The 23,451-nt window shown below is 45.3% G+C and overlaps 2 protein-coding genes across 2 annotated transcripts; one reads left to right on the forward strand and one right to left on the reverse strand.

Annotated features, from left to right (window-relative positions):
- The first annotated feature begins 17,212 nt into the window (after positions 1-17,212).
- EI90DRAFT_3041021 (uncharacterized protein) lies at positions 17,213-19,369 on the forward strand. Its single transcript, XM_039059057.1, has 2 exons — positions 17,213-17,547; positions 17,601-19,369. Exons 1-2 carry the CDS (start codon positions 17,248-17,250, stop codon positions 18,873-18,875), a joined length of 1,575 nt encoding a protein of 524 aa, XP_038920169.1. The 5' UTR covers positions 17,213-17,247; the 3' UTR covers positions 18,876-19,369.
- Positions 19,370-22,597: 3,228 nt separating this feature from the next.
- On the reverse strand, positions 22,598-23,001 carry EI90DRAFT_3118374 (uncharacterized protein; the record flags this gene model as incomplete). Its single annotated transcript, XM_039063097.1, has 3 exons — positions 22,598-22,676; positions 22,736-22,911; positions 22,963-23,001. The coding sequence occupies 3 exons, from the start codon at positions 22,999-23,001 to the stop codon at positions 22,598-22,600; spliced, it is 294 nt and encodes a 97-aa protein (XP_038920170.1).
- Positions 23,002-23,451: the final 450 nt, after the last annotated feature.

Raw genomic sequence — 23,451 nt, forward strand, 5'->3', positions numbered from 1 at the left:
TCCTCCAACGTGTATTTAATGATATCGAAACATGGGGCATATCCTCCCCTCAATTCACAGCCAGCTGGCTATGCCCCCTATACAAGAAAAAAGACAAGAGAGAAATAGAGAACTACAGACCTATAACTGTGCTAAATGCAGAATATAAAATCATGACAACCACACTTATGAACAGAATAGCACCAATCGCCCCTAACCTCATAAATAGATGCCAAGCTGCCTTCATGAAAGGAAGAAGTATCTTCGACCAGATCGATCTGGTCAACTGCATGATAGATTTATGTGAGATTATAAACCAAGATGGCACAATTATCGCCCTCAACCAGGAAAAAGCATATGATAGAATTCACCATGACTACCTATGGTGCACCCTAGAACACATTGGGATCCCGCCCCCCACTATCAACTCTATAAAAGCCCTGTACTCTGAACCCAAAACCTGCATGATCTTAAATGGGGAAATAAGTGACAAGTTCACGATACATAGGGGCGTAAGACAGGGCGACCCACTATCATGCCTCCTATTCAACATAGCCATTGAACCCCTGTCTGCAATGCTAAGGAAGTCAGAAAAAATCCAAGGCCTCAAGATAAAACCCCTGCACTCACACAACGAGTCATCACCTCCCTGTTCATGGACGATGCTGCCATCTACCTCTCAAAAATGGATGAGATTGACGACCCCCACAACATCCTCAATACCTGGTGCGCCGCCTCAGGTGCTAAATTCAATAACAAAAAATCTGTTGTTATCCCTGTAGGCTCACCATCATACCACGAAAACCTACTGAACACAAGGAAACTGAACCCCAATGCAACTACACTGTTCCATGGCAACATAACAATCCTCCAAGACAGCCAAACTACAAGATACCTGGGAGCCCAGTGCGGGAACTGCCCAAGCGGAATTGACCCATGGCCGGACATAATGTCAAAGGTTAATGCAAGCCTAAGGAACTGGCAGAAAACATACCCAACCATCGAAGGATGAAAACTCATCACCCAAATGGTCATTGGAGGTATGACCCAGTTCCAAACCTCCACCCACGGAATGCCAACAAGAATCAAGAAACAACTCAGTACCCTAATAAAAGACTTTACGTGGAACTCACAGATCCCCCCACTTAACATGCAAACCCTAAACAACTCGCCCAGTGAAGGGGGGAGAAGTGTCTTAAACATCAAAGTGAGGAACAAGGCGATCCTCCTCATGAAACTGAAAAAAATCCTGGACAGGTCCCCCAATAGGCCACCTGCTGCAGATGCAGTGGAGGCCATCATCATCACCACACTCCCTAAACCCATCTGCAACGAAGAGGCCCATGACCCACGAATAATCGATATCTTCACCCAACAGATTTTCAACAAACAATGCCACACAAGCAGAACCCTCCCCTGCGAGATTAAGACCATCCTCAACACTGGGGCCAAATACAACCTCACCCTTGATGACATTAACCTCCCCCTGGACATTAGACTAGACCTCCCCGCATGGTACCACATCAGGAAAAAAGACAACATCAAAATAAGTGAAAATTCCCTGGCAGTGAGATGCCTAAGGAAAACTCACAACTGCTCCCGCACCAGAGACCTCCTCACCCAAGCTAACATCCTTGATGCCCAAACCACAGAAGGTGGAGTAAAACCTGCACCTGCCCCCCATGCATGAGATACAAAATGAGCAGCTGTAAAAACCCCGGTGCATGCTACCTGACCGCCAAAAATATAATCACAAACCTAAAACCCCAGTTCAACCCCCACACCATCCAGCCATGCTGCCTGCCCCCCTCCAGAAGTGACAGATCCAATGCAGTGTCCCACTCGCTCAACAACTTGCAGAATGTTAAAATGATTAATGCTTTCCCTGATCAGAAAAACACAATATCAGAGTACTTCCACATTTTTTGCAAAAACCAAAACCAGAAAAACCCACCCACCCTTAGATTGCCCGGAATCCTCAGAACCAACATCATTGTATACACAGATGGCTCCTTCACAGGCAACAGCGAATCAAATGCTAATGCAGGCTACGGTGTATGGTTCAGCGCCGAGAACCCCCAAAATGTCGGCCTCCTTGTCAACCGCTCCTTCCCCCAGACAAACAATTCAGCTGAAGTACTAGCGATAAACCATGCTATCACCACAACCCCCCTAAGAGCCAGGCTCCATGTCATATCCATCCCTGGCCATCAACTTCCGATCCCTCCGATCCCTCTGGTCTACTTCCACTCCTTCTCCACTAACCTCGGAGCTCCTGTATTCCGCAACCCCCTTGGTACCCCTCGATGGTCACCACCCCCTCCTTTCAATTTATTACCTACACCTCCCTAAGTACGCAGCATCAGCAAACCTGGATGTGGAGGCCTGAGAGCTCATAGAGCTCATAGAGTGCTCAGAGCTCTCAGAGTTTCAGTACTTTGAAATTGCAGGTCCCCTTCTCTCAGAGCTCCCCAAAGTAGTCAAAGCTCATAGAGCTATATTTGCACACAGGGGACTATTATCTATATGAGCTCCCTGAGTGTTTAATTTATCTGATATCAAAATTAAAATTTTAAGAGCATTGACTCTGGCATCATGTGATGAGTCACAGCCAAGTCCCTACCATGCAGGAAACTGAACAAACTGAGCTTAACTTTCAGCCCCCAATGCGGCACTACACACCAAGGGTATATAGCCAAATTAATATATAGACCAAATTTAGGGATATATACATATACAGTTAATCTGAAATTACTTAAGGAAAATGCGGGAAAATGAGTGGAGAAATGGGGGGGAAAATGAGGGGAAATTGAGGAGGGAATTGGGGGGGGGGGAATGAGGGGGGAATGAGGGGGGAATGAGGGGGGAATGAGGGGGGAATGAGGGGAAAATTGAAGGGGGAAATTTGGAGGGGAGAATGGGGGGGAATGGGGGGAAAATGGGGGAAAATTGAGGAGGGAATTGAGGGGGAAATTGAGGGGGAAATTGGGAAGGAATGGGGGGGGGGAATGAGGGGAAATTTGGAGGGGGGAATGGGGGAGACATGGGGGGGAATTGAGGTGGGAATTGGGGGGGGGGGGGGAATGAGGGAAAAATTGAGGGGGGAAATGGGGGGGGGAATGAGGGGAAATTTGAAGGGGGGAATTGGGAGGGGGGAATGGGGGGGGAATGAGGGGAAAATCGAAGGGGGGGATGGGGGGGAAATTGCAGAGGGAATTGGGGGGGAAATTAAGGGGGGGGATGAAGGGGAAAATGGGAGGAAAATGAGGGGGAACTGGGGGGTTTCTAAAAAGTCAGGGAAAATTAAGGAAAATTCAGAAAATGGGGGACTTTCTAAAAATGGAGAATGTCCAAAAAATCAGGGGAAATTAGGGGGAAATTCAGAAAATTTGGGATAAGTTAGGGAGAGATATTTCAGGAAATTAGGAATAATTGGAAAAGAAACTAAATCACTTTTTTGATAATTCAATGTGTATTGGAAAGTGCCAAAGTGGGACAATGTAGCAATGTATGTTTCAGTGTTAGAAAAGTCTCCCACCATGTTTTGGTGAGCCAAATAACCATGGCTTTTTGACCATGGGAAATTTGGTGTCAAAGGCTTGGATGATATCTGAAGAATACATCAGCTTTTTGTTTGCTTTATTGGGTGGTATTTTTAATTTACTTCATTTGGAACACTTTTTTAAAACTGATTTATACCCTACATAACATGCATGGTTACATTGCCACACTTTGGTGCTTTCCAATTCACATAGAATCATCAAAATTGGTTGAGTTTTGAGCAAGAAATGAGATGAAAGATAAAGTGCAAATTTTTGAATTTCAGAGTTTTCCTCATATTTTGTAAATAGCAATAAACAAATAAGGTGCTGATTTTAGTAAACACAAAAGGTATATGAGCTTTCAGAGCAATGACAATGGCCATTTTACACACACATATATCCATATTATCTTTGCACTACTGGTGCCAAAATAACTAAGCAGATTTCATGGAGATATGAAGACCATCCATTATTTAAAAACAAAAAGCTCTATGAGCTCTATGAGCTCAGTGAGCTCATAGAGCTTTTCAAGTAATGATGCTGGCCATTTAATATGCATTTCCAAAAATGTATATACATATTATCTTAGCACTTCTGCATCCTTAGGAGAACAAAATCATTCAAACATTCAATTTTCTCCACCCAATGTGTAGAGGGTGCACAGCAAAAAGACTCAATTTGCTCACAGAGCTCCCTACCAAGTTTGCTGATGAGCCCCGAAGGCTTCCGGACAGCTCCAACGTCCGCTAGCACACTCCCACCTCCGCTGGACAATACACTTGCTTGCCCTGCAAAGCCCACCTTCAGGCCTATCCCTTCCGTTTCTGGGTTATCACCTGCCTTTCCATTAACCCTGTAACCCGACTCATCGGTAATATTCAATCAGCTAATGTCTAACCCTGTTAGCTCCGCTCCGCCATTTGCGGTGTAGGAGAAATAATATTCAAAGAATAAAACAATGATCTATCAGAATAGTCAACGAACAGGTGACAAGTTCAGACATTTAACAGATCTCATGATCTTTATGAGACTGGACAGACATTAGAAGATCATTATAAATTATCTACACCCATGTAGCATGAGATTTAATCTACTACAAGCATGCCTAGAACCCGGCATAGGTGTAATATTCAAAGAATATATCCCTACAACAAGAAAATAGCACATAGACGGCAGAATAAGAAGGAACATTGGGAAAGAAATGTGAATATCTCGGGAACCAGTAAACTTTTGACTGTAATCTTTTTACCATCCGAAAGGACTGTTTCTTAACTTTATCCACGGTTTTGTTTCATTCTAAAAGCTTCAAAACTGACGGAGATATTGCTCAAACGGCGAAACACCTTATAATTCATATATATTTATTCGCTAATTCTTATAAAAAGTAATGTGACTCAAGGGAAATATATTGGCGCCCGGAAGTCTGGCGGACCGAATACCATATGACAGAGTATTCCCTGGCGCGGGCGGACAGTTTTTGATCGCATCAGAAGAGGAGAAAATGCTAAAAAACTGGATCTTGTATATTTTCCCATGATTCATCAAAACTTTTTGATTTTAAGCTCAAATAAATCGGAACAAAGAAATGATTGATGATCTGGATCTCGGATCATAAGCATAAAGTGATTCAGAAGTCCGCGGATCAGTTAATCTATTGGGAAAGCTCTAGAACATTGGTAATGATGCAGCTTCACAAAAAGGGGTCAATTAGAGAACAGTCTAGAAAGTTCCTTTATAGCCGAGTCATTTCTAAAGATAACCGTTCGTAATTAAGGCGGTGTAGAGCATAGCTTCAGCGCTACAAGACCCGCTAAGATCGGCCCAAAAGACAAAGAAATGAATTACTTATTGCTGAGTCATGTCCTAAGTCCATTATTAAGCTTACACAGCCCAAGCCCCTATATCATTCTAGAACTATCTATAATACAAATGTAGCACATGTAACTAGTGCGAGGCGTGGGAGTAGAGAGGCCTCTGAAAAGCATAAAAGGCCGCCGCTTCTGCCCCCTCTCAAACCTCAGGTAGAAATAAAAGTTTAATTCTCCTCACCAGTGGTTGGTTCGTTTGCTCCAAAAGATAAAAGCAAATATTAGTTGTTAGCTAATATAAAACTAACACGTCACTCTAAGCGTGAGTTAGGGTCAGTTAGACACAGCTGAACAAAAGTGTCATAGTGAGAATTAGTGAGAATTTGGTGGAGGGACTTCTTAATTGAATAATCTCTCAGCAATACTTGGTTATCACACCACAGGAGAAAAGTGAGCGATCCTGAACCTGCTAGATAACTAGCACGCACTCTAAGCGATAGAAAGAGCAGTTTGGTCACTCCTGTATTGAGTAACATTTATTGCGGAATTATTTTATTAGTAGTTTTCCTTCAGTAAATTATCAGGAAAATCATGTCCTACTGAAAAGTGGTATATCTAGGTGTAATATTGACTAGAAATCATAGTAAAGTCAATGTAAAATTTTATCTGTAGACGATCTATACGTCAGGTGAGATCGTTGGGGTGTGTTTATTGTTGTTTAGACAGTGAACAATCATATATTTGGCAACCAAAACACGGTCAGTACGCAAATCAGCACAAACTCTAATATCGTTATTGGACATAGGAAACTGGTTACATAAGGTGATCCAGCTCCGCTCCTTCAGTGCTGAAGGAGAGAACGATGGAAGGTCAGTTGGGAGGTTCAAACGAGACCACCACCAAGCTGTTCCCTGGTTCTTTAGTTAGGATGGGGAAGTGTACTACTTAAATTTGTTGTAATTATAGTACCAATCCGAGTGTTTTGGCTAATTCTATTTAATGGGTTAGTTTAAAAGTCTCTGAGAATTGACTTACAGATAAACAAAGCCCTGCGGAGCTGTTCCTCTATTGTAATTTCTCAATTTGTCTGGGTGTAATTCTGTGTAGGATCGTTTAATTTGGATTTTAACTTGAATTAAATCTTCTTGTCTTATTTTTGTCTTATTTTTATTGCTTGATTTAACAGTAGCAAAATAACTGTTTTGTGTTTACACTTTGAAATCTGGAGTGTTAACCAGCTCTCCTGTTGAAATATTTACTTAATATTCCTCTCCCTAATTGCTGCCTTTTACTACAGTGGCAATCTTAACTGTATATCACTTTTTCGCACTGGAGTGACAACCAGAAATGCTTGAGAAAAATAATACTCTATTTTCTTACTTCTCTGAGGGGGTGAAAAGTCGCAGAAAGGGTCTCCCTTTTATACTCCTTTTTCACGCTCTACCTCATATATACAGGATTTATTTACAGTGTATTTTCCTCAAACTGAATAAAAATGAAATTTTCACGCTATAGTTCTACTGTGCTCAGACTGTGCTGAACTGCGGTTCTACTGTGGTCAGACTGCACCTAGAATCCTTGTTGTCCTTCCTTGCCTAAGCTATTTTAATGGTTCAATTAGAACTTGACTGTGCTGCATTTGTCACAGTTTTCTATTTCAAATTCCTCTTATTTACCATTAAGTTTGCTATGACTCAGTCATTCTGAATTCAAACTTCATGTTACTGTGTGTACAGCTGTGCTGAGACCTCCAGCTGATTTATTCTATTTTTATCCAGTGACATTTAGTTGAAATGAGACTTGAAATGATAAATGAGTGAATTATTCAGGTTTAGAACTGAAAGAAAAAGTTGCTAGTAGTAAAGAATTGATCAAATGAATGTGTTATAGCTCTCTGCTTCATTAGTATATTGTTCCCTAAAATTCCTGCCATGGTCCATCATAGTTTAGTGGATTTCATGGATTTCGTCCATCTCCCCTGATTCCCGTTTGTATTATTGCATCCTAGTCCTTCGTATGTATTGTTCGTTGTTATAATAGGTCGTCCTCGAAGATATCATATTTTTATGTATTTTATTTGGGGCTCTGGACCTCTAGAAGCTGTCTTCCCGCACGTATTCAGGTTATTAGCTTCATGTCCTTGTATCTCATTCATTTCCAAATGGTTTTTCATGTTCTTGGCATCATAAATTTTCATTTATTCCCACCTTTCCAATGGTACTAAAGTTGTACTCTATCTCTCGGTATTCACCGAGTCAGCAAAAGTTCATGTGCACATTCAGTAATCACATGTGTTGTTCCCATACTTGTTTGTATGTGGGCACTGTTTCTGTTTAATTGTTTGGAGTTTATTGTATGCACGGGTGTTTGTATCCTCAGTACAGGCTTCCATGATTTATTTCAGATTTTTCCCTCATGATCTAAGGTAGTTTTGTACTTTCTGTGCTTTGTTTTGACCAGGGTCTTCCTTATTTGGACAGAAATTGGTCTTCATGATCTGCCAAAGTGTGGATCTTGGTTCTGATGGCCAGTTCCCTTCACATCACCACCCTCACATGTCTTTAAGCATGATGCGGATTTCTATATTCCCATCGTTGGTGTAACTTCACAACGGCTGGACCGTTTGGGCTGAAACTTTGCATAACGATAGTTTCCAATTTATCCTATTTTCCATGTAAATTTCGTTGTGTGTTTTAAATATGGATCTTGCGTGATCGTCGTCTTTTCCCTGAGCCATGACTTTGATGTCACTCATCCTGTTAATGAATATCTCATTGATGTGTGAGCTTTTTATTATGAAAATTTGGGTAGATTAAGAATGGATCCCTTCCTTTCTAATGGGCTATCAAGCTCGTCTCGGTCGTTACTGCTTGTTCTTCGTGCTTGCCTTTTAAACGTTGTCCTCGTTTTCCGAGAGTTTCGGTCATATCTCTGTCGTTTATGGGTAGTTTTCTCTGAAATTACTTTCATTGGGTTCGTTTGGGAGACATCTACATTTCTTATTATAAACACGACTTTGAATTTTGCATTGGTTCCTAAGGAATCCTTGTTCCATGGTACTTCCAGCCTTGGCTATGTGTGCAGGCTGTTAGAAACGGGTGGAAACAGACAACTCCAGAGTGGAATCGGAGACTTAGCGTGGAGGGACCTTGGCCTCAGCAACTCAAGCGGAGCGCTGTGCCATTGCTGTTTGTCCATTTGGTCCTTAATTTCACAGTAGGCGAGCAGGAAGTCTCTAGGGGGCATTTCAGGTTGAGTTCGGACTGAGCCCCAAACGAGTATGTACAAGCGCTGATATATATAATGGAGGGGGGCAAAAGCACAAGGAGACAAAGGGGATCCGAATCGGAATGAAGACGTCCGAACGGGAACAAAGGGTAGACAGAAGCAGAGTGGTACCGAAGGTCATAAGGCAGGACCTGTGATACGTCTGAAAGGAGGTAGGGAGGGTGAGGCTCAGAGGGGCAGGAGGATGAGGAGAAGTGGGGATGATGACTAACTGGCTAGAATGGGAAGAAGCAGCAGTCCAAATAGGGATGAGGGGAAAATGCGAAAGATACATTACAAGCGGCGAAAGTGCCGAAGGCGATCCACGAAGCTCGGAGGTTGCGGAGCTTACAGAGGTTACGGAGCTGGGGTTGAAAGTCCGAGGAATATTGGCAATGGTGTTTACGTAGTATGAGGTCACCAATGCAATGGACTAAGACCGAGGTGGAGTCAAAGTCCAAGGTAGGGACTATGACGGAGGCTCGGAGCAAAGATACAAGCAGTGCCCGAGTACGAAGTACGGGACAGCGGTGGAAGGTCGTAACTTGGCGGGGGGTTGGCGGAAGAGTACCAGAGAGAGGAGAGAGGAGAAAGGTAAGAGAGAAGGAGTGGCAGGAAGGAGAGTTGTCAGGTCCAAAGGTGAGTATCGGAGCGGACGGGGGAAGCGTAGGAGGGTGACGGAAGGGTGGTGTTCGGTCCGAGGTGAGTATCGGAGCAGACGGAGATAGGGGAGGAGAGGGAAGGAGGAGTAGAGGTGGTATGGGAGGTAAAAGGAGGTGTGTTGCCAGGACCGAAGGTGAATATCGGAACGGGCAGCGGTAGGGTAAGACTCCGGAGGTGGGGAAGGAGGAGGTCCGGGAGTCAGGTCGGGATCGGGTATGCACAGATATGACACAGGCATGGGAAAGTAGTTTCTGTGGAGGTTCTCTGGTTGGTTTTATAGTCAAATCTTGCTCGATTGTCCTAGTTCCTTGTTCAATATTCGCTATAAATTCCCCCAAGCATTCCGTCTTGTTAATGCTAAGCTTGAAGTATTTTTATTAATTTTCTTTCTTCTGATTTGTCGTATGTAGTCATAATAATTCGTAAAAACTCATTAAAATTCAGGTTCTTCTATTTTCTGATATCTACTTGACGTATGGGGTTTTTCGTGGTTTATCTGACATATTTCCATAATGAGTTTCCATAGGGTGACCGTTATTTCTCCTACAGCGCTCAACTTTTCATATGAGTATGTGTGGGTGTGGGAATCTCAAGTGGCAACCCAGAATTCCAGCCTCACTCATTCCCACAGCGTCCAATAAATTGGTAAAAATGCCCATTGGCTGCGTAATAGTTCCATTCAGCCACATTTCCAATTTTGGCTCTTAATTCCGTAAATCCGTTGAGAAATCGCTTATTTCCTTATATTTTCATATTTTGCCATCATTTCAGTTATTGATTGATATTCTTTATTATTACTGTTACCCTTTTTTATTATTTCGCCTAATAAGATACCCAGGTGCCATATGACACCAATATTTACCATCTATTCTTTCTAAAAATAATAATCCTGTACATACCAGATTTTTGAAATGAAGTTCTCCCCTCCCCCAAATTCTCCAAGGTGCTAGGACATGCTAGAGTTGGAGTGAGTGAGTGGAATTCCAACAGTAGGAATAAGGGCAGTGGTCTAGCTCACAATGAGTGAGTAGCGGACACTGAGCCCGGACCTTGTGGAATCCCAGAGAACCCACCATGGAGTTTAAGGATCAAGCATAGTGAAGTTAGTAGGAGTTTGGAGAGTAGTCCCCCACAAGCTTGGTCAGCATAGAGAGCCATGAGCCCTCTTGCATCATCATCTTAAATTAGTCATCTTTCATTTATAGTACAACTGTTGTCTTCTTTCCATTCAGTTGGCTAACTTCCCCTTACCCATTTCTTGTTCCCATTTATCCTCCAGCCTTCTACTCTGCCCTCCTCAACCTGACACCTTGGTTCCCCATTAAAGATATCATTTGGAACCTTTCAGTATCACTCAGACTTTGACTAAAGTCCTTCTCCTCCTCCCCCCATATATACCTGTAGATTAGAACCCATTGTACCTCAGTTCTAATCTCAACTAAAACTTACCCCAAGTTCCCCTATGAGTGATTTGTGACCCCCTCCTACAAGATACCTCAGACATCTGAAATTAAGGACTAACTAGAGATGTAACGGAGGCACAGTGCTCCCTCCAAGTCGCTGAGGCCATGTCCTTCTTAGAGCCTCTTGTATCACCCAGCAGACTCCGGCTTCCTGGAGAAGCTCCGGTTCACTACTGGAGCTCTCAGAACCCCTCTAGTTGAGCCCTGTCTGCACTTGGACTCGTTCCTCAGGTTTTGACACAATCCACTTACTTCAGTGGTTATACTTGCAAGACCAGAGGTAAGCTAGGAAACTTTCTGATGATTTTGCTCAACACACATCTGTGCATATTTATACATACATGAAATGTATTACAATGATAATATATGTAAAATAAACTGTTGCACAAGTGCGTGTATGCAAGCACAGACTCAATGGGAATTCTCTAGCAATTTCCCATAACAATCCAGAATGCCCCAGAAGATTCCAGTGACTCGTGACTTCAACACTCCCCTTGAGTCATGTATCCTGCACAATAATGGATGCAAACTTAGTGAATAGGTCTTCGGGAAGTGGCTTTGTGAAAATGTTGGCCAAGTTGTCAGATGAGTGGACATGATGAATTCTGACATCACCATGTTTGATTAATTCCCAAATAAAGTGATGCCATATGTCAATATGTTTGCTCTGGCTGTGAAATTGGGGGGTCACAAGTTAATGCAATAGCCCCACAATTATTGTTGTTGAGATTGAATGGGTGCTCTGCATCGAATCTGAGTTCCCGGATGAGCACTTGGTGCCATAGTATAGGGTGTGATGCATGACTGCAAGGTCAGTTGGGGTTCTGACCTGGGTGACTCCTCAGTCCTCTGGCTGTCGAGATCTAGGCTGTATTGAGCTAGTATTCGACAAGCAGGTGAGGGTAGTGTAAGGCCAGTTGGGGTGCTGGCCTTGGTTGACTCAGTCCTCAGTAGTCGAGATCTAGGCTGTATGGAGCTTATGATTTGACTTTGAGTTGAGGGTAAAGAGTGTAGAACCCTTTACCCAAGCCTGAGCCATACATATGTAAATACAGTTGTTTTACATTGTATACAAAGAATAAAGATCAAATAAAGAAAGTGTGCAAAGCGCACATCACCACTCTACCACCCATCCCTTACACCCCCCCCAGCTAGAATGACCTTCAGGTCTTTGAAATCCAATCCAGATGGGATGATGGTGGTCCAGAACTAAGGAGGGTCCTTAGTTGAGCCTTGATGTTGATCCTTGTGAGGTCATGCATTGGTGGTAGTGGGGAGCAGAAATGAAATACATGGCTGCAGTTTCTTGCAAGCAACTGCAGCCTATGTAAGGACAGGGAAGGGAATATGTTTAGACAAACATAAATTAAATGAAGGGATAGAATGCTGCAGGGGAGAAATGGATGAGGAAAGGGATGGTGCAGAAGTGATGGGAGCAGGATGCCACTCGGATCAGTGCTTCTTCTGGCCTTGATGATGATGATGATGGCATTTTGGTGTTGCCAACACATCGGAAGTTGGTGGAGACGCACCAGGGAGAAGTGGAGGTTGGTGTTAGAACTGGGCGGATTCGGACGACTCCGGAGTGGAATCGGAGACTTAGCGTGGAAGGACCTCGGCCTCAGCGACTCAGGCGGAGTGCTGTGCCATTGCTGGTTGTCCTAGGGGTCCCTAATTTCGGATCTAGCAGAGGGAAAGTCTCTTGGGGGGAATTCATGTCGATTTCGGACTGAGGTTACAAGTTACTAGGTACATTGTATATAAGGAGGGGTCCGGAATCAAAAGGAACAAGGGTAGGACAAAAGGAGACAAAGGGAGATGGAAAGAGGAACAACACCGAGGGTCAAGTGTTTGACTCAATGGTGTTTCCCAAAGGAGGAATGAAGGGCCAAGGCCCAAGGAGGAAGGAAGGAGGATGGGAGTCGGGAATGGCTAGCTGACTGAACAGAAGGAAGCAGCAGCCCAAATAGGAATGAGGGAGAATAGCGGAATTGAAATGGACAATGCAATAGTTGCAAGGTCCGAGGTAAGTCCGGAAAGTCCGAACTCGGAAGTTAAACTCCGGAATATTGGCAAATGTAATTAAATGGAATGAGCTAACCAATACAATGGGTATAAGCGGAGGTGGGGTCAAAGTCCGAGGTCAGAGCTAAGACCGGAGGTTCCGGAGACAGAGATGCGAACGGGATTCCAGAGCAGAGGTCCGGAGTCGGGAGCATAGGTTTTGCATACTCGTCTGGAAGGTGTCGAGGTTGGGGTCGGACCCGGAATGTTCCGGAGTCGGACCGAAGGTGGTGTCCAGGCCGGAGGTGGGATAACCTCTTGGGAGTCGGCAAGGAGAAAGTGACGGAAGGGAAGTAGGGCTCCGGAAGTCGGAGTTCGGAGTTCCAGGAGCCCGGAGCGGAGGTCGGGATTGTATGGATATGACAGACAGCTCCCCCTGACATGATGAATAGGTTACCAGAAATAGATTTCCGGTCCTTTTGTTCTGCCCAATCCATGTCTGCATACCCAATTGCTATTAATCTGGAATCCGATTTTGAATAGGTAATACCGTGATTGATTCTCCCCTTTAGATATCAAAAAATCCATTTGACTCCAGAAATTTGTTCTGGACCATAAGAATTGTTGAATTGTGCAAAATGATGAATGGTAAAGGCAATATCTGGGCACATGCATAATGTGGCCCACATAAGCAATCCAATCATTGTTGAATAGGGGTAATCTGGGCATGGGCCTGAGAACTTTTCATAGGCCTGTTTTGGGTGCATTGGGGTAGGCGCTGGATTGGCATCAGCATGTTCAATTATGTTGTGAATGTATTGTTCTTGCAAGATTGAGATTGAATTGTTGCTCCGGTCTCAGGAAATTTTAATCCCAACAAAGTGATTCAATTCTCCAAGATTGTGGGTGTCAAATTTGGACTTGAGTTTATTTTTAATGAATTCAATATGATCTGCAGGGGCAAATATGGTGGAGTTGTTGACGTGGAAGGTGTCAGAACACAGCAAAAGGGAACGAGCATGTCTGGACCTTTCCCCAGAAGGGAGGCTGGAGGTAGAGGATGAGCGGAGGGACTGTGGCCTCAGTGACTCAGAGGGGAGCACTGTGCCAACATTCGATAACGCTAGTGTTGGGTCCTTAACTTCAGAACGGGAGGGTGCAAACTCTGGGGGGAATCTAGTCGTCGATTTTGCACTGAAGTGCCATCAACTACAGTACATGACTGTCAGGGCACACCTGTCTGACCCAGGTCCACCCGGGTCCACCCAGCCACACCTCACCTGCTTGGAGTTCAATATTTTCTCCACCTCATATTCCTCCTTTCCATCTATGAGTTCTGGACCTGGGCAGGGGTCGGGAGGTCGTTCTGCAATCTTGTCCGGGTGATGTGGTCTGATGTTTGTCACAGACATGACTGGGTGGACTCCCTTTTGTCATGCAGTGAGTTGAAGTTTAACAGCGGCTGGGGAGACGACTTTAATAATCTTGAAGGGGCCTAGCCATTTGTGGTCCAGCTTCTTGGTTGAGCGGTCCATCGTGTAATTCTGGGCGCTGAGCCAGACCTGGTCACCTTCTTGGTACTTGGGGGCTGCCTCACGGTCCCGGTTGTAATAGCAGGCCATCTCATCCGCTGCATGTTCCAGCGCTGCTTTCGCCTCCTCCTGCATTTTCATCATCCTAGATGAGAAGGCGTCTGCAGCTTCCACTTCAGAGGTGCATGTGGGTTCTGTCCCCATCCTGGGGTGCTGCCTGGTGTCGAGTTTGAAGGGGGTCCGGCAGGTGGAGGAGTGGACACAGTTGTTGTGGGCAAACTCTGCCAAGGGGAGCCAGTCTGCCCAGTCATCCTGGCAGTGGTTGATGAATATCCGGAGGTAGGCCTCGATCTCCTGGTTAACTCGCTCTGTCTGTCCATCCGTCTGGGGGTGGTAGGGTGTCGAGGGGGTCAGCTTCACTCCTAGGAGGTCCATGAGTTCTCTTGAGAAGTGGGAGACAAAGGCGCTCCCTCTGTCGCTGAGGATTTCTTCCGGGAGCCCATGGTGTTTCCAGACATGGTCCAGGAAGAGCCGCACAATACCAGCTGAGTCCACTGATGTCATGGTGGGGATCGCATGGATGCGTTTGGACAGGCAGTCCACTACAACTAGGATGGCATTGTAGCCCTTCGACTCCGGGAGTTCTCCCACCATGTCTACCGAGATCACCTGCCAGTGGTGGGTAGGGATCTTGTTTGGGGTGAGCTTCCCAACCTTGTGTGTGGGGAAGGGCTTGATGCAGTTGCAGGTGTCACACCCACATATGTATCGCCCGACATACTCTGCCATCCGGGGCCACCAGTAGTCGCGGGAGATGAGTTCCAGGGTTTTCCATCACCCTGGGTGTCCTGTCACCTGTGCATCGTGGTGTAGTCATACCAGATCATGGCAGAGTTGAGGGTCCTTTGGGATGTACACCCTCCCCCGGTAGAGAACCAGCTCTCCTTGCTTCTCCCACTCGTCCGACCTAAGCGTTCCCTCTCTGTAAGGAGTGGTAACCCCACCCCTTATTTCCCATTACATCATTGTATAATTGTCTTGTAATAAACATGTATATACAAAGTACATACAATAGTGTGGGAAAGTGGAAAGAGCAACTTAGCCTTTCCTCCCATACTGTTGCAAATAATAACTTCATACAAGTTACTTTTGTTGGCAGCCTGAGGAACTAGGCTAACCAGGGTTGGCACCTACACCAACCCCTTACACTCTCCTAGTTCTCACATAGCTTTCACCACCCTCTCATCATGGTCCTTTGCCCCATGTATCCTCTCCAGTATACCTGCCTCTTCACCCTCCACTGAGATCGCCTCCATTGCCCAGGCTTCGAACCAGGCCGGTTGAAGGAGTGCGAGTCGGAACATTCGGAGACTCCAGATTTGCTCCGACCTCCCGACGGATCTCTGGCATCGTGTGACATACCTCTAAAACACTCCTCCTCCCATTTCATTTAGTGGAGCCACCCAACATCCTTTGGATATGTAACTCCGGCTTCGGAGCTCCCTGCATCCTCTGGTGATCCCGCTCACATCATCATAAATTAGTCATCATCCATTGGTAGTACAACTGTTGTCTTCTTTCCAAAGTCGGCTAACTTCCCTTACTCATTTCTCGTTCCCATTCTATCCTCTGGCCTTCTACTCCGCCCTCCTTGACCTGACACCTTGGTTACCCATTAAGGATATCGTTTGGGACCATTCAGTACCTTTTGGTGTTTGTCATTATCACTCGGACTTTGACTAAAGTCCTCCTCTTCCTCCCTCTATATATACCTGTAGATTAGAACCCTTTGTACCTCAGTTCTAATCTTGACTAAAAGTTACCCCAAGTCCCTCTATGAGTGAATCCCGACCTCTTCCTACAAGATACCTCAGACACATGAAATATAAGGACTAACTGAGACGTAATGGAGGCACAGCGCTCCCTCCGAGTCGCTGAGGCCGTGTCCTTCTTAGAGCCTCTTGTACCACCCAGCAGACCTGGGCTTCCTGGAGAAGCTTCGGTTCACTACCGGAGCTCTCGGACCCCCTCTAGTTGAGCCCTGCCTGCATTCAGACTCATGCACATTAGCCTTGTTCGGGGTTTTTGACACTGTTAGTACACCCAGCCTCAGATCTCCTCCTGCTCTCCCTTCAACGGCTATGCAGCCACCTCCGTCTGTGAGCAGAACGGCTCAGGTTGGGTTCCCCGGAACCCATCCCTGTAACAGTGGCCATATAGCAGGAGGTTTAGGAAAATAATCGGTAATCTATTGTGCTGTCGGAGCAGTGTTGAAGTTGTGGTACAGTTGTGTCTGTCTCATTCCGGTGTGAGGGGGAATGTATGGGCAGACCAACTGGCGAAGTTGTTTGCTTTGTAATTTTATTATAATCTGCACATAAATGGTTTCTTGCTGACAAGATGAATGCGATAATGTATCATACAAAGCGTTGATGATTCACAATTCAGTGGTTAATTCTTCTACTGTTTACATGGTGGACATCGCTGGTTATCTACATTGGGGGCCCCCAAGGGGCCACCTCTACACCGTGTTAGTTACTGATTTAGATTGGGGGCCCCCAGACCCCCGCGGTCATTGTCAAATTGGTCGGGGGCCCTTGGGGGGCCCCCACAGTAGGGGACCCCTTAGGGTATGTATGGCAACGCAAAATCGAGGCCTGGATCCTGGTTGATTAGGCTGAAAATGGGGGTGTAAGGAACAATTCCCCAAACCTCACTTTCGCCACCAACAATCAATCCCGTCCTCGCCACTCCGTCGTCGGAACCGATTGTTGATATTCCAACACAGTCTTATGTCTATCTCCCTCCTAGCCTGGCTGCCGTACTCGAACAGTGAGTGGCATGCATGAGTATTGTGCAGGAGAGAAGAAATTACTTTAGTAGAGGCTGGGATCATAAGATAGTAAGAAATAACGATATAAATAAATGGTGGGGAAGTGACATGTGACGGTGTCCAAAATATTTCTTTTGGCTCCCTACGCTGATCCCCATGGCGAACATTCAGACTTCAGTGCTCGACGCGGTTAAACCGCCATCGTACCATTCCCTGCGGGTCGCTGCGTTCTCGTTCGCCTTGTCATCATGGGTTGAGGGTTATTCCATGTTACGATACTCTGTTTCTGCTGCATCGGCTCCAGAAACACAATTATTGGCGATCTTGAATGCCGTGGATAGCGATGAGGGCGAAGGCGAAGCTAGCTCCGGGTATTGGTTCTCCCAATGGTTACATCGAAAAGGTAGAAGAATGGATGACGTTGAAAGACGGGCTTTAGGCATCATTGACATCACGGTATATTCTCACAGTGCCGCTCATGTATGGAAATATACTAACATGATGTACAGACCGCCGTGGGCGCCCTTCGTTCCCTACAGAGCAAACCCGTATTGCCATTCCTCCTCACTCCTCTATTGACCACTATTCCGTTACCAAGGCCTTCCGACATGCGAAATTGCCGTTGGACCAGAGTTCTTTTATTGTGCTTCCTCCTCTGCTTATTGAGGGAGCTCGAAAGGGTGATTGTTGCGTGCTGCGTGGCTTATTACCGTAAATACCGGGACGCCAAGGATGGCGTATATTCAGGCCCCGTCATCGTCAGAGGTATTCGACTTCCGAGGCCGCCCCCATCATCAAGTTCAATATACGATGATGCTGAAGACCAGCTGGACTGCATGATTTGTTCTGGGCAGAATGACATGTCACAGTCTGTCACAAGTCTTTCGTCCGTGATGAGTGATTCAGAAGCACAAGGACCACCACCGTCGACGACCGTGTCTATGACTGCCGGAGAGAACCTCGGCCCGCTCGAGGCATTTTGTACTGTTGCCCCAACGAAACATGTCGCCCATCGTGAATGCTTTCTGAGGTGGCACTCAGCATACCAAGCGCAAAGTCGACCTAGGATCCCTGATATAGTGATGCTAACTTCGAGAGCGCTCTCCACTGCAAGAGACGCCCGGGGGGGCTCGAATATACCAGATGAGATGGACATGAGACGCGCTCGGGCACTCCTCCGTTCTGTTGGATTTCTGTACCTTATAGGGATGCTGCGGCCCAATACGGGTTCCTCGACTTTTTCACCTCCTCGCTCGCTATCCCCCCTCTCCCCTCTCCTCGCTTCGGAACGCGGGGATGCGACGTCGCCATTTATCCCTACGTTTACTCTTCACCCCCATCAATCGACCAAGGGCCCATCCACATCCTTAGATCCTGCGTGGTCAGGACAGCCAAGTTCCTCTCGCGCTCGCCTCAACTCACGGCAAAACTCCTCGTCAACGCAAGATCATATCCCGCCACGCTGCCTTGCGACCCTCCGAACGGAATGTCCGCCATGCCCTGGCTGCCGCTCAGCGGTTGAGATGCACTTCTGTGCTGTCTCTCACATGCGTGATGATAACCCCTCTCAACGGCATAAAGGATGGATAACTCCTGGATCCCCCTTATCCCGATTCATTTGCCACTGTCGTACGGCTATGAGGCACTTTGCACATGAAGCAAGTGCCTTAATTACTGGGAGGACTATTGGCGCGTCACTGAGCACACAACTCTCCTTCTTGTTGACGATATGGTCCATGACACGAGCAAGGGATAAGACAATTAAGCCTCGAGAAGTGCGGTAACTCGCTGGCGCTCGCACTACCCAACGTCCCAGCGCGCTGCTTTGATTCATTGGGAAGGGGCTTGGAGAATTGCCACTGTGCACGGAAGGTGCACCGACCCGAAATATTATGCGGGGGAAACTCGTCCCGACGCGTCGGCAAACTAGCGAACCACGAGCAGTAACGTTAGTGCATTTCAAACAGTGGTCAAGTTCAGAAAGTCTCATTGTGAAGAGACTGTCGAAAACAGAAGGTATTTTGGACCGGTATAACAAATTCGAGTTGAGCGCATCAACCTCAATCATCGCTTGATCGCACAATTTCAATAATATTGTGTAGATGTACAATACGCGCCTAAAGTGCGGTGTGGCGGTTCATTCAATTGAGGTGCTTGTGCTTGCCCTGTGCTTGCTCATATTACCTGTTTGATGACAGATTGGTAGTAATACAAGAATTTTGTGTCAAAGCCAGATAATGTATTCGGCAGGAAAATGATATATATCCTAACTGTTGACCTTCTATTCCAATAGCACCCGCCCATGTGATATGGAGAACCACCTTTGGATGAATGACACAGGCGGGTCTCGTGATGATCCAAAATCAATACAAGCGATTGTATTGGCAGTGAGTTGCCTCATGTTGGATCATCACGAGACCCACCTGTGTCATTCATCCAAATTAGGTGTGCGGTTTTTTCTGTAAAAGGAAATGATATCACCTCTGGGGTGTTGAAGTCACGAGTCACCGGAATCTTCCGGGGCATTCGTGTGGGACATTGCTTGGACAGGGCACGAAAGTTATAGGAGGTTCTTCTGAGCAATGGCCTGGGACGAACATCATTGCCAAGTTGAGTTATCCTCCAGCATCAAGAGTATCAGAGTATGATATTGTGGAGCATGCTGTGGAGAAGGCAAGAGAGGCAGGAAAGGAAGGAAAGCTGGACATGTCGCTGCATCTACCAAATATCCTGCATCGGGTGGATATGAAAGGACGTGTTCAAGAACGCCTTTCACAGCTTCTCGGGAACAAGTATGAGATGCATGTTCTGAGAGTGATGGTGCAAGAACATCTATTCCTGGTCACAATGTTGACCCTTCCTCACTTGGTGTGCTCTGTGTATTACAGTGTGATCAAATGTAAGTAAGAGAATTCCTGTTGAGTCTGTGCTTGTGTATGCGCGCTTGCACAACAGTTTATTTTATGTATATTATCATTGTAATACATTTCATGTATGTATAAATATGCACAGACATGCATTGAGCAAATTCCTAGCTTACCTCTGGTCTCGCAAGTATAACCGCTGAAGTAAGTGGATTGCCTTATCAGGAATCCCTACATTACAACAGGTTATGAGCCCAGCCTAAGGGTCATACCTAGTTAACTCTATATACTCGGATCTTCTCAATAAAGTTATCTAACTTCTCAAATATTCATTACCATGGCCTCAACTAAAGAACATCAGGAAACCCCCAAGGCCAATTGAAGTGGTTGAGATCATTTCAACCTCACTAATTCTCACTATGACACTTTTGTTCAGCTGTGTCTAACTGACCCTAACTCACGCTTAGAGTGACGTGTTAGTTTTATATTAGCTAACAACTAATATTTGCTTTTATCTTTTGGAGCAAACGAACCAACCACTGGTGAGGAGAATTATTTCTACCTGAGGTTTGAGAGGGGGCAGAAGCGGTGGCCTTTTATGCTTTTCAGAGACCTCTCTACTCCCATGCCTCACACTAGTTACATGTGCTACATTTGTATTATAGATAGTTCTAGAATGATATAGGGGCTTGGGCTGTGTAAGCTTAATAATGGACTTAGGACATGACTCAGCAATAAGTAATTCATTTCTTTGTCTTTTGGGCCGATCTTAGCGGGATCTTGTAGCGCTGAAGCTATGCTCTACACCGCCCTAATTATGAACGGTTATCTTTAGAAATGACTTGGCTATAAAGGAACTTTCTAGACTGTTCTCTAATTGACCCCTTTTTTGTGAAGCCGCATCATTACTAATGTTCTAGAGCCTTCCCAATTAATTAACTGATCCGCGGACTTCTGAATCACTTCATGCTTATGATCCGAGATCCAGATCATCAATCATTCCTTTGTTCCGATTTATTTGAGCTTAAAATCAAAAGGTTTTGATGAATCATGGGAAAATATACAAGATCCGGTTTTTTAGCATTTTCTCCTCTTCTGATGCGATCAAAAACTGTCCGTCCGCGCCGGGGAATACTCTATCATATGGTATTCGGTCCGCCAGACTTCCGGGCGCCAATATATTTCCCTTGAGTCACATTACTTTTTGTAAGAATTAGCAAATAAATATATATGAATTATAAGGTGTTTCGCCGTTTGAGCAATATCTCCGTCAGTTTTGAAGCTTTTAGAATGAAACAAAACCGTGGATAAAGTTAAGAAACAGTTCTTCCAGATGGTAAAAAGATTACAGTCAAAAGTTTACTGGTTCCCGAGATATTCACATTTCTTTCCCAATGTTCCTTCTTATTCTGCTGTCTATGTGCTATTTTCTTGTTGTAGGGATATATTCTTTGAATATTACACCTATGCCAGGTTCTAGGCATGCTTGTAGTAGATTAAATCTCATGCTACATGGGTGTAGATAATTTATAATGATCTTCTAATGTCTGTCCAGTCTCATAAAGATCATGAGATCTGTTAAACGTCTGAACTTGTCACCTGTTCGTTGACTATTCTGATAGATCATTGTTTTATTCTTTGAATATTATTTCTCCTACAGCACCCACCAGGAACAGTGTTTGGCAATCCATCCTCAGACCCCAAATGCAGGGATACCCATACGACTCAATGGGTGAGCAGCAAACTGATCCATAATTTGAACGATTTCAACTACTTCGAAAACCGCTTCATCGTGTGTCTGCAACGTTCTTGCGGTGGCTCCATGCTCAGTTTCACGATGATCATCGTGTTGTCCTCGCACATGGTGATTTCCATCCTCACAATATCATTGTGCAGTGCAAGAGGGAGGGCGTCATAGTAATGGGCATCATGGACTGGGAGATGGGTGGCTGGTATCCCAAGTACTGGGAAGCAGTGAAAGCTTTAAATTGTCATGCCTTGGATGATGACAGTGACTGGTGGCTTTCCCTTCCCTCCAAATTGAATGGATACACAGCTGAAATTGCGCTAGATTTCCTTGTGGAACATGTAATCACATCAGCAAATTCCCTCAATCAAAATCGGGCACTTCAAATGGATTTGATTGGATCTAAACTGTCTGAAGTGAGCAAACCAACTGATTGGCTTTAATAAAGGTCTCTCAATTCATCCACTTCGTAATCAAGCTCTCACTTTGAAGCACTAACATGCGGGGTGGTTCTCCTAGTTCTCCTAGCTTTGCTTGACTCATATTCATGATTCCTGCACTCCCGACACTTCTAATGCTTCTAAGCTTCATTACACACAATCCCTGCACTTCTGGTGCTTCCAGTACTTTGTGCCTCATGGGTTTTTAAGCTTGTGACACCCATCCTAGTCCAGATGAACATATATATATATTTGTTTTTCTGTTGGTCTGGAAGTCACATTCAAAAGAGGAAAGTGCGAGAACATGGGAAAGGACAAGGTAGGAAAGCACAAGAAAATAAGAAAATGGAAAGGCGCAAGACAGCAGGAAATAATCGAGGGAGGGGAATCAAGAGAATGAAATCAAGACCGTCAAAATTCTGCCAAAATGGTCACTATGTCAATCCCACCCACTCTCACAAATCATCGATGTCACCATCAGTATCAAGTATCAGCAATGGCACATTGTGTGATCCATCTTCACGATACTCATCACTAAAGGTCATGGAAGAGTTCAAATGAGATGTAGATACAGAAAGAACAGAAATACTCACAGGACATCTGATACAAATTTTTCGGCGACTTTTTCCCAAGCAGAATCACCAAATTCTGAAACCCAGCCATTAATCCAATCTGTGTATATCTTGAACCAGTGCTCATATTTGTTGTCCAACTTGAGCTTGGAGTTGTATTCTCCAGTGTCAACATAACAGTCAAGTATGTGGCGGATCTAGAACAAGGTCATGATCAGTAAGATGAATCCAATAGGAAAGTTTCTCACAATTGTGCCAGTGTCAGGGGACGACTCCCGGGTCCCCATGACCCTCCCCTATGGTCCACAGCCTGTGGTGTAACCAGCCCTGTCCAGGGCACAACTACTGTGGGTAAGGAGATGAATAGATAAAGGCAATGTAGAATACACTTGCCTACTGTGGTAAGGAGATGAGAAGGAAGCTAACTTCTCATCTTCCCACAGTGGCCACAATATCAGCAAAACTTCTGGGGATACCCGGAAGTCACATGAAGGGGTAGGAACCGGGCCCGGAGCATGCGGCGCACAGAGCGTGCACGCATGCAGGAAGTGCAGCAGGTGGAAGCGGGTCCGGACGTGGGTCCGGGTCCGGGCTAGTCAGGGTGTGTGCCCTGACAGCCAGCAAAGGCTAAAACCATAGTTGGGAAGGAAGCTACAAGTTGGGGGACAATCCAAGTTGAGAATACATTCGGAGCAGGTAGGAGCTTGAATGTTTCCGAAAGGACAACTTTCAGTGCT

This window comes from Cantharellus anzutake (genome assembly GCF_015039405.1).
Source record: "Cantharellus anzutake strain C23 chromosome Unknown EI90scaffold_8, whole genome shotgun sequence".
Classification (NCBI taxonomy): domain Eukaryota; kingdom Fungi; phylum Basidiomycota; class Agaricomycetes; order Cantharellales; family Hydnaceae; genus Cantharellus; species Cantharellus anzutake.